Raw genomic sequence first — 12,368 nt, forward strand, 5'->3', positions numbered from 1 at the left:
ACATGGCGGCAAAAACTAGGATTAAAACTACAGTTATGGAAGGTCACCACAACTAGGAAATCGTTAGTTTCCAATTACGATGAATGCATTATATCGCCAGTGTACCGTTACCCTCACCATATTTAGTTTTTAAAAAGGACAGAAAACAAGTTTTTTATCTTTTGATAAATGTGCAGTAAAAATTCTACCTACTTTCCAAAGAGATGATATGCTGTAAATTTTCAGCAGCGTTGTTCAAATACCTGTTACTACTAAGTGCTGCATTTACCACCTCACGCTTAGAAAAAGTTCTCTTATCTGTAGGCAAACAGGTGATATATGGGTTTATTTTTTATGTTTAAAATAATAACTGTAGGAGTGTTTCTTTCATGTTATGATGACAAATGCAATAAAACTAAATGAATGTGGGGGGAAATTTGAAATAAAGAAACTTTATGGGTCAAAATTTTCCTGAATTATTGTACCCAAGATTTTTATTTAACACTTAACTGACTCATACGGGAAGCTCGTGACACAAAAGGAAAAAAAATGGAATGGCAGTCTTGATGCTCGAGACTGTAATTACGTTTTTAAGAAAAACTGCTCAAAAATTTTCGTACCAGTCTGAAGTTCTCATTTTCAAACAACTAAGACAGACCGATGAGTGAATAATCACTTAAGAGAAATTTCATTTTCAAACATTCATGACATAATGAAAAACCATTAAGAAGGGGAAAAAAGATAGGGAGAGAGTGAAGAATTCTATTCTTGAAGCAAGGATCCCAAGTCGCATGACAAATTTTAAAGTAAAATTTCGGAAGAAATCAGATTTCTTTCACAAATTTCTCACAAAACGTGTCAATCAATCATTCGCCAGTTGAACCATGCGACTATTTATCTTTGTCTCAGCTTTTCCAAAACCAATGACTGGACTTCCCTCCAGATACTTATTCCTACTACAAGTTAAAAAATAGCATTTGGCGCATGAGACTAAGAGCATTTCAATTGTTTTATGTAATTGTTTTTAATAAATGGAGCGAACTTTAACGGGTCTGCATCAGGTTTTCTGGGGCTTGAATGAAAAAAAGTGCGCCAACCCAGTGAATGAACAAAACACCTCCAATACATGGACAAGCACAGCATTTTTTGGTCATTTTATTTTAGAAAATGTATTGAAGGACGTTACTATTGCCAATTTATCGAAGAAAAAACTTTAAGAACCATTTTGTTTTAATTAGGAGCTGTTCATTCACTTGTCGGTCTACGCTAATTTTCAAATGGGTTCTAATCATCCCCATTGCTCGTCAGTCAAATCCAAACAAGATTTCTAGATTCGTAGGATAATTCAAAAAGTCGAGTTGGAGTTTTATGTAATTTTTCTTGAGAAGATATCACTTTATTCGCTATTCAGTCACAAAAGGGTCAAATAACGTTGACCTCCCATGGCGTTAGCCAATCAATCATTTCATCAACGTAAAGTCTCCCTTAGTACCATTAGATTTCCACACAATGGTATTCTTTGTCGAGCGACCTTTGCTTCTCGTTAAGTTTCTAAGGGAATCCAAATCCATGACCTGCTGCCATTCTAACAATACTAATTTCTGCTTTGCTCCTTTCTGGAACCTCGCCACGGGTGGAGTACCAAATCAGGGCTTCCTGGAGGCTGCAGCGATTCGTCATCTTTCGTCAACGTCTACCTGATGGAGTAGGGATAGATGATATGCTATAGAAAAGTGTAAACATTCTGAGCGAGAGGCTTTTGACCTTTCTCTGCTTTTATGAAACGATGAGATCAGCCGTGTGGCTAGAGCTTTTGTTATGGCAGTCGTTCTAGGTGTGTAGTTTTGGACAAGAAAATTTGTAAATTTCGTATATGAATTAAGATTTTTAGAAAAAAAAAAGCTTTCCATATCTCTGTACGTCTCTTCTTTTACTTATATTTCTTTCTAGCTATTTGTCTTTCTATGTTTATCTCTTTATAATACAGTAACTCTCAATAACTCAAAATCCCAAAAGACCGGCTAGAATGTTCGAGTTATTAGTTGTTCGAGTTATGAGAAGCTTCCACAACAGTCTCAAAAGTTTGGGACCCAATAAAAACTTCGAGATAAAGGAATATTCGAGTTATAAACTTCGAGTTATCGAGATCCGACAATACGTTTTTTGTCGATACGTCTATCTCTTTCCGTATCTATCTTCTTCTAACTCACAGTCTAGGCCACCATAAATCCACATCTGAAAACGTACCAACTTTACAGACCCATCCCGAAATAAGGAAATAAACAATGGATTCAAAAAGCGTAACCGTGGAAACGTAAAAATGGTTGACAACTTGAATCAAAATGACATATTTCGACATTGATTTAAAAACGCTTGTAACTTTTTTTCCTTTGAAGATAGAAGCTAATTTTTTCGACCTTGGGTCGAGAGAGGTCTGAAGTAAAAAATGTCGCTTTTTCCAATGATGTCAAAAAGAAAACTCTGGGACAATTCCTTCACTTTTTATTGACAGATTTAATGAAGAAAGTAGTGCCTAAATTTCAACTAAGCCTAAAAAAGTTCGAGCTAGAAACGCAATTATTGCCACCGTAATTAAGTTAGAGCATTGAAACAAATTGTTTAGAACGCGGAAAATTCTACCCTTTTCAACGATTTATAATATTAATATATGCAAGTAATTTTTAACCCCTTTAATAGCCAATAATAGGCAATTGACGTGAAATTTGAACCTAAATTGGAATAAAAAAAGAATTACTTATCGGATTTTTTTTTCGAATTATAGCCTATGTTACTCAGTAAGAAAGCACATTTCATATAGAGAAGAAATTTTTCATATAGGTGCAGTCGTTCCGGAGATTACCTCGAACATATAAATTCGCAAAAATCCGCCCTCTCTCTTTATAATATTAGTATTTTACTTGAAATTTGGGCCCAAATTGGAATAAAAAAAGAACTATTTATCGGATTTTTTTTTCGAATTATAGCCTATGTTACTCAGTAAGAAAGCACCTTTCATATAGTGAAGGAATTTTTCATATAGGTGCAGTGGTTCCGGAGATTACCTCGAACATATAAACACACAAAAATCCGTCCTCTCTCTTTATAATATTAGTATAGATAAAGAGACGATTTAAAAAATGTTAAATATGAGTTTAAATGTCTGAAGTTCAGTAAAAAGTTGCTTGAGTTGGCCCACCCATCATTTGGCCCAGTCGCCCAGTCGGGGATCTCCGACCAGCCGACCAGGCCAGTCCGCCCCTACTGTGTTCCATCGAATGTATATTTTTATGGCAGCCATTGTGTAGCCAGGAGCATTTTCTGCATCAGTTTCCATACAGAGATATTCCTTTTATGTTGACCAAGTTTAATTCGTTAAAAATTGTGCCTAAGGACAGCTCAGTTTTAATCCTCTTTCAAGAAACCATAAAAATCTTCGCCGCTCATTCTATAGCATCTAGTTCTTATTTCTCTACAGCAAAAATGTATCCCTGTTCAGCTGCATGAAACCGATGCATAAGGAAATGTTTCTTGCATGCTGTTAGGGTACTTTCAACCTATGATTTTTTTTTTTAATTCATCAGATAAATTGCATGGAGTATTTTTAATAAGCCATAAAACTGTTCGAAGTCATTTATCAAATTTTATAACTTTTAATCCATGAGACGTTGACATGGTAAACACAAAACAAATCTATGCTAGGAACAGAAGACATAATATAGTTATTAAAACTTGAAAATAAAACCCTCAGTAATAAATAAGTTAAGCAACTTAATGCTCTGTAAGGTAATATTGCGTTTGACTAGAAGTGGATTGAAATATGTACACGCAATGAAAAATAGAACTGTAACATCATAATCATTAGATTCAAATGTTAATTCTCTAACTATGTAGAAAAATGGACGGATAAAATATTTTGTTCGTACACCCTTGTGCAAGTTAATATAAAACTGAAAAAAATCTGTTCAACCGTCATAGGCTAAGTTGTTGGTTCATCTATTGTTGAGTGAATGCTTTAAATAGGTACTTACAATTCAGTGTTTTCATACTGCTTCGAGAAAAACTCAATAAACTAATGCTTTTTCACTATATTTGGCGAATGTGAAACTTAATTTAAATGTTATCAAACATTCATTTCAAAATTTTTTTAGAAATGGTCCTTCGAAAGTCCGTTTGATTTGAATTGATCACCGTTACGGTCATCACTTTTCGCATATTTCTCTCCTCCGAAATAAATTTCACTCCTCTAAAAAATGTCAAGGAGTATTTCACGTCTTGAAAAATGAACCTAGCTATAATCTTTGCTACGAGTACATGTGTAATAATATTGACGATGACTGTTCGATAATCTGGGATTTAACGCGACGTTGTGAAGTGGAGGGAATACATCATGAAATCATCCCAGTTGTGCATTTTAGAAGGAGGTAACGTGAGCAAGTTGACACCATTGGCGGAAAAAAATGGACAATGATCGATAACGCGTAAAATTTTACGCACATGTGACATTTCAACTTAATCCTCAAAGATTGAAGAAAACATCCAGTGCAACACTAAAAAATATCCACATGTTCTGCAACACGAGAGAAAATATTTTAAAAGAACTAGAGGTGGAAAAACAATTTCAGTTTAAACTTGAAAATAAATTGTAGTTACTTAGAAATTAGCGATAAAATTGCAGTGCCGCTATATTTTACATTAAAAACTTTTTGGTGTTTTCCGTTCCGGTAGGGATGTTCGCTGTTATGAAGGAAACATTTTGAAACGGACACTCTTCTTCAAAGGAATCCAGAATATTCAAAAGAATTTTTAAGTCGTGGAATATAACGCTTTTTAATATTCACAGTCATAAAAGCGAACTTTCCACAAAAAACCACCGTCGTAAAAACCTTAGAGCAGGAACTGTAAATGGAGGGAGCGAGTCCAGTCATTGGCTAAGCAAAAGCTTTTGCTACGGTCTCATGTCACGTGACTTAACCATGACGAATGGTGACAAATGGTTGAAACTAGCGAAAGAAACCTGATTTCTTTTAATGCTTCGCTTTAAAATCTATCTCGTGACTTGGTGTCTTTGTTTCATGAATGAAAGTCTTCACTCCCTCCATTTAATCTCTTCTCGATGGTTAAAAACGGATCTATCTATCATAAAGGAAAAAAAAGATTTGATTGGAAAAGCTCCCGAGAGCAAGTAGTAGCATTTTTTAAATGGCTGCAGAGTGTTTTGAAATCGAAACAAGGCGTTATGTCGTTCCATATAAACTTATGAAAGGGGTATAATGTACTTTAATGCGTTGACCTAATAAAAATACATGAAAATACTCTCAATATTTAACTTAATGCAGTTTATTAAAGAAAGTAAACTTCGCTGGCATTACCGTTTCAATTTTTCAGAGTTACTATGTAAATGATTCTTTCGTTTTCTGAACGCTAGTATGAATCCAAAAGTATTGCACGTACAACCATGAATATATGAAAATAATCACAAACTCATCAAGATTTGGAACCAGGTGATAGTACAATTGCAGGTATTTTTTGAAGTGAAAACTTCTTTAGGCGCGTTGAGCATTTTGAGGTGGGGAAAAATCATCCATTTCACGACACCGAAAAGTCGTCACCTCAGCAACACTTGGAATACAGCGCATGCGCGGCTTCTCTCTGCTCCTTTATGTGCTATTTTTTCGTTAAGATTACGAGGTTCAGTAGCACGATCGGCAGTTCGTCAGTCTGAAAAATCGAACAAGCTGCCCATCGTGAGCTCGATGGAAATGAATTGAATACCACGCATATTGTAACACGAAAACAAAACGCTTGTCTTGTTTTGTCGCTATTTGAGAAATACTACACTCGAATTGCCACTTGGTTAGCCCACTTCCAAATCTTGATGAGTTTGTGGCTTTACATAATTAAAAACTGAGCGTATGTATCTTTGTATGTATGTATGTATCTATGTCCAAGTTATTCTCCCGAACGACCGTGAACTGACCATCGAACCAGATATCGATGGATTCGTAATCTTAACGTCTTTATGTTTGGCTATTTAACATAATTTCGACATAAATTCCCTATTTTTTAAAGGCTTTCCTCCATTCAAATTATTATTCAGTGCTTCATCTCAACTTTCAGTAACAATGCTTTGATTAAAATTTTTTGTGCGAAGAAAATCATTGAGAAGAAAGATCTGTTGCCGTTTGTTTTCTCGAATATGAACAATTAAAATTCTGGTTTTTGTTTTAAAGGCTTTTCCTGCAATCGGGGGATTTGAAATGTTTCTTGTTTGGTTATTTTTTCCGCAGTCCACCGCATTCTATTTTTTTTTCTTTTAGCCTGATTGTTAAACACGCGTTACTTGACATAACTTTTATTTTCAAGGTAAACCGTGTAAAGCCGGGCGACGCAGCTTATTCTTAATCGTTGTATGTGCAATAATTTTGGTTACATAGCGTTTAGAAAACGGATGAATCATTTGTAGTAACCCTGTATATTGTTTTCACAATAACAATGAATGCTTTATATTACGGTCAAAGTTCCATGCCTCAGTACAAGTTGAGTAGTATACAGAGTGGATATGTATTATATTTGCTTAATATACTGCAGGGGATTTCCGCCCAGAGGGTTATGATGCAGATGCTGTGATAAAATGTATGTTAGATGATATTCGAATAAGATATACCTTCTAGCAATACAGTCTTGCAGTGTGTCATTATATATGCCATAAAAAAATCAAAGCAACCGTTCACTTAATTATTCATTGCAACGTATTCCTTAGAAGTAAATTGTCGTGTTATGACATTCATAGATGAAGATATATATTTTCAAAATATGTTTTTTCCTTCATAGTAATAATAGTTTTCTCTCTTTTCTAGGTAAGGATGTCAAATTTTCTCTTCATTTCTCTCTAAATTGGTAAGAATTTTGAATGAATTGATTGATTAGATGCTATAATAGCTGTAATTTTCTTGGAAAGTATCTTGAGGTCATGATTTCCACACTATCAATTTGTTTCGAAATTTCAACTAATGTCGGCATCGTTGTACTTTTTATTCACTTTTCTTCCGTGCTAAGAATATAATTGAAAAGAAAAGTTATCATTTGCATTATCTTTGAAGCAAATTTTGACTCATTTTTATAATAAATATTTTTTACTTACTAGCAATTTACCGTTGGTCACTGATGCACAATTTTTTTGCAAATTTTCTTACAGTTTTACATACTCTCTGATATGTTTCTAGATACTTCTAATTCAACTGTTCAAAATGTTGTAAAGTAATTTTCATGGACTTATATGAAAGTGCTTGTTCCTTGTTGTGTAACTGCGCAGACAGCTATGCAGGATTCAGTTCCTCTGAAATTAGGTTCTCATATTTTACAATTCTGAAGAGCTTCATATCAGATTCTTAGTGTGAAAACCCATGATTACTGTTCGTAATAACTTTTACTGAGTACAGATATTTGTCACAGCGCAATGTTGATGCTTTGTCCTTGCTTAATTCTTTCCCAATGTTTGGCTTCCAAACATTTCGTGGGAAGTATTTTTACTTTCTCTGTGCAGCCTAGTCATACTAAATTTAACTGCGAAAATCAGTTAATTTTTAAACACGTTGTCTTAAAATAAGTTTATGTGTCTTCACGACTCCTTATTGCTCTGCTGGAAAATTAATTACAGATTAAGAAACAGTTGTTCTCTTACATAGCTGATTTATGTGGTCTCTTATTTCTGTCAGTGGAATGGAGTGGTGGCTTACAAAATTGGATTGCGATTACAAAACGGAGCATTACAAAATAAGGTCTGAAAGGCTTTTTTTACCCAACTGCGCATGCGCGACACAAATGAGAGTAATGTGTTTATGAGTCTAAGTATGTATGTATGTTTCTTCATATGTGGCGTTGTAGAGGCAAAACGCCTTGGGCAATTTTGATAACTCTTACGTCAATCGATTTGTATTTACCTTGGGAGTGTCACTAAACACATGACAGTAATCAAAATTCACCATATCAACAATCAGTTGCCATTTTGTCATTTCGGGATCGTCTCGCCTGCTACCTGCGTGCGACTCAGCGAGCGACAAATACAGGAAACTTTTTCACAGCCTGAATTTTTTGTTTACTAAGTCTACGAATTCGATTTTAATGTTTAACATGTTGCATTTGTTCTTGCCTTGATTCAAGGGACTGAGTTCTCGACGTGCTTTTTTAGTTTCGTGGGAAAGATATGTGGCTGACGACGTTTCCGATTTCGCGTCATAATGAGTTATACAGGCTGTTTATATAGCTGTGATGTGGTTGACTTAAGTTCGCGTATTTTTGCTAAAGATCAAGCACTGCAGCTTTAAGCCGAGTTAAAATGATCAGTAGTTTAGATCACTGCAAGTTGCTTAATAAACCTCACGAGATATAAACTCTCTCAATGAAATGACAAGATTTCGAAATTTACCGTCTTATAATCATAATAACAAAGTCACTGAATATCAACTAAAAATGTAAAATAAAAATAAATATTTTTTAAAAACAAAAAACCCAACTGCGTAAAAACCAAAAAAAGAAAAAAGAAAAAAATATAAGCCCAGTAGTTTAGAATTTTGGTAAATGCTACTGAAAAATTACACCATTGAAATAGTTTTATAATCGATATACACATAAAACAAATCATAAATTCAAAAGCAGAATATGAGGATCAACAGTCGGGGCCCATTCTTCTTTAAATCAAGAAACCCCGTAAAATTTGAATGGGCCCCGACTGTTGATCATTCTATTCTGCTTTTGAATTTATGATTTGTCTTATGTGTGTATCGATTATGAAACTATTTCAATATTGTACTTATATTCAGTAGTACTTAATAACATTCTAAACTACTGGGCTTATACGTGAAATACACCGCCAATTTACTGAATACTGGGCTTATATTTTTTTCTTTCCTTTTTTTTTTTTTTTTGGTTTTTACGCAGTCGAGTTTTTTGTTTTGATTTAATAATTATTATTTTATTTTTTTAATGAAATAGTGCTCAAGTAAATGGTTAGCTTATCGTATAAGTGTAAACTGTTTGTGCATATAAGTGTATAATGTACACTTGTATTGTGTTCTTTGCCATATGAAGCAATGCTCTCAAAGAAAGGACACTCATTGCTGTAATAAATTGATGTGCTAAGACAAATGTTTTTAAATTTTCTTCCTTGTCCCGAACACTGGACAGTTAAAAAGTGTCCAGGTTTCGGAACAAAGAAGCAAATCTAAAAACTTTTGGCTTGACGCATAAATGTATTTATTGAGCAGACTTGAAAATTCATAATGGTATCACTGACATTCTAAGATAAATAATTAAACACACACACACAAATACAAACACAATCAATGAAATGTGATCAATAAGTAAGAATTTAAAATGAGTAAAACTTACAGAAAATTAAAAAATTACCGCTTTTTTTCTTTTATCTTAAAACAAAAATGTAATTATAGTACAATATTCTAGCGTTGTGCATGATTTGTTACATAACGTATAACCACTTCATTTGACTAAATACCAAACATTTTCCATGAAAGTTTTTTTTTTTTTTTTTTTTTTTTTTGTAATCTGAATAATTTGAAAATCTGAACTACCTATGGTCCTAATAGTTAGAAATTTTTACGGTCTACTGTATTTCAAGGTACATAAGAAATGCGTGAGCTGTTTGGTCTCCTTGCACCAAGGTCTTCAAATACTGATTTGAGTTCAGTTGTCTAAGTAGAAAGCTAATTTCGCTTCGATTCAACCAACTTAACTCATTTTGATTTACGTATGAAGCACGTTTCAGCACAAGATGAGGCAACATGGTGAACTTCCCTATACATTAATTGATAAAAATAGACGAAAGTATTCGTGCCTGTGTGGATCAAAATAGACGCCAGCATCTTTTCATGGCTTAGTGACTCATTGTCTTGCCTCTAAAACTGGCGTCGCGTTGTCTGAACGCGTGTTCGCCTTCCACTTTTGCGTGGTCACACACACACCTTCCGAAAAATACGTAACTCAGCTAAAAAAGGCAGCAAAAATAAAAAGTGCCGCTCAATGTTAAGGTTATCTAGCTGGTTCTGGAACAATCTCAAACGAAATCGTGAACCTCGGTGGGTTGCTTCCGTGAGCTTGTTCTGTGCATATTTTCCCACGGAAAGACAGTTGGCGTTTGGATCGTGAACTGCAGCAGTTGTGTTTTAAAGCACCCTTTTCCAGTTAGCAATTTAGCTTGTAAAAATGGTTATTATTTCTCCCGAAAATGGAGATGTAACAGAAAATTCGGACGAGGTATGTTGAACTTTTCAAAATACATGATTGAATTTATTGTACGATATTTGAAATTCATTCTATGTTGAGGTTACTTAATTGGTGCTGGAACAATCTCAAATCAAAACATAAACCTCTGTGAGTTGCTTCCGTGAGCTTGTTCCGTGAATATTTACCCACGGAGAGTAGACAGTTGGCGTTTGGTTCGTGAAGTGCAACAGTTGTGTTTTATTGCACCCTTTTCCGGTTAGCAATTCTAGTTAGTTAGTAAAAATGGTTATTATTTCTCCCGAAAATGAAGATGTAATAGAGAATTCGGACGAGGTATGTTCAACTTATCAAAATACATGATTGAATTTGCTGTACAATATTTGAAATTCATTCTATGTTGAGGTTGCCTAATTGGTGCTGGAACAATCCCAAATCAAAACATAAACCTCTGTGAGTTGCTTCAGTGAGCTTGTTATGTAAATAATTTCTCACGACTAGTAGACAGCAGGCGTTTCTCCGAAAACTGCAGCAGTTCTGTACAAAGCACTCTTTTTCAGTTAACAGCTTGGAATAATTTGTGAAAATAGTAATTAGTTCGCCCGAAAATGAGGATGTAGCAGACAATTTTAATGGAGTATGTTGAACTTTTTAAATACACATTATTTAGTGCACAATATTTAAAGTTCGTTCTGTGTTCATGTTACGTAGTTGGTTCTGGAACTATCTCAAATGAAATCGTGAATAGCTGTGAGTTGGTTCCGCGAGCTTATTCTGTGAATATTTTTCCACAAAGAATAGTCATTTGGCGTTAGGTTCAAAATTTGAGCGAAGCTATCTTTTTTCCGGTTATGAATTCTGATAGTTTGTAACAATGGTTATTATTTCTCCCGAAAATGAGGATGTAATGTAAAGCCCGAACTAGCTGCGTCAAACAACTTTATTGTGTAACATATCAATTTTATTTTTAATGTTTCCTTTTTTTATGTTGGCAAGCTGTCGTTTTTGGCAAAATAATAATTTGAGTGTCTTTTGAGTGATTAGATTTTTTATTTACTGATTGGCAAACTGGAGTTTTTGGCTAAGTCTTTTTTTTTTTTTTTTTTATCTATTACATTATTTATTTTCTGATTGGAAAGTTGGAGTTTTTGGTAAAATCATAATTTGGCTTTTATTTATTTATTTATTTTTTATTTATTTATTTATTTATTTTTTGAGAGATTAGATTATTTATGTACTGATTGGTAAATTGGTGTTTTTAGCGAAATCATAATTTAGCTATATTTCGAGCGATTGGATTATTTATTTACTGATTGACAAGTTGGAGTTTTTGGCGAAGTCAGAACTTGACTTCTTTTTAATAAAAGTTTATTTGTACATTAATCAGGCTTTGTTTCTTTCAATTGTTTTATTATTATTATTATTAGAACTGTGACTATCTTTACGTTGATTTTTGCTTTTTAAATATCTTTCTTATGTGTGGATAATAAAATGCATTAATTATGTTGGGGATTAAGGCCTCAATGTAACGCACATGGACGACAATTGTTGAATTTTCTTCTGGTTACCGAATGTTTCGGTGGGAAGTGGATCAAAAATTATGATAAACTGTTTTAGCCGTTCTGAAAACAGGATAATATTCTCGATTTTAAAAATGTTTTCAAAACCCTTGCTTTTTCCAACTGCACTCTCTATTTCCTACCTTAAAGACGAATATTCTTGTTTTTCGTTACGTATCAAGTGAATTGTTAGAATTTTATCAAAATCTTGTTTTTTTTTTTTTTTTTTTTTTTTTTTTTTTTTTTTTTTTACAAAAAAAGGATTTATTGAAAAATTTATATTTAGAAAAATGAAGGGCCTGAGGAATTAATACGTTTTTTTTATGTTTGGAGGAAAGTGTCTAAAACAGTTAAGAAGTACTACTTCTTTTTCTTTGCACTACATCAGTACACGCTTGAATTCTTTGAAAAATTTTAAAACATGGATTATTAAATGGGTAAAGAAGGAAATAGCGTGATGTCCACTACAGATTTTTTTTTTTTTCTAAATTCTTTAAATTAACTTCTCAAAAAAAAAACCCACTAAATGATGCTACGTAGCTTTTAAAATTTGCCACATAGGAATTTTTAAATGGGGTCGTTTCCGAAATTTAA

General features: G+C 33.6%; 1 protein-coding gene across 2 annotated transcripts in view; it reads left to right on the forward strand.

Moving 5' to 3' along the window:
• The window catches only part of LOC129227311 (NAD(+) hydrolase sarm1-like), a 193,023-nt gene that overhangs the window by 113,812 nt on the left and 66,843 nt on the right, over window positions 1-12,368 (forward strand). The window contains exon 1 of one of the 2 annotated variants that reach the window (XM_054861853.1): window positions 10,129-10,248. The exons of the other annotated variant lie outside the window; for it this stretch is intronic. Coding sequence (XP_054717828.1) covers window positions 10,198-10,248 — 51 coding nt within the window. The 5' untranslated portion in view covers window positions 10,129-10,197. Of the gene's footprint in view, window positions 1-10,128; window positions 10,249-12,368 lie in introns of those variants that run through there. 2 annotated transcript variants of the gene reach the window in all.

This window comes from Uloborus diversus, chromosome 8, assembly GCF_026930045.1.
Source record: "Uloborus diversus isolate 005 chromosome 8, Udiv.v.3.1, whole genome shotgun sequence".
In the NCBI taxonomy this organism is placed as follows: domain Eukaryota; kingdom Metazoa; phylum Arthropoda; class Arachnida; order Araneae; family Uloboridae; genus Uloborus; species Uloborus diversus.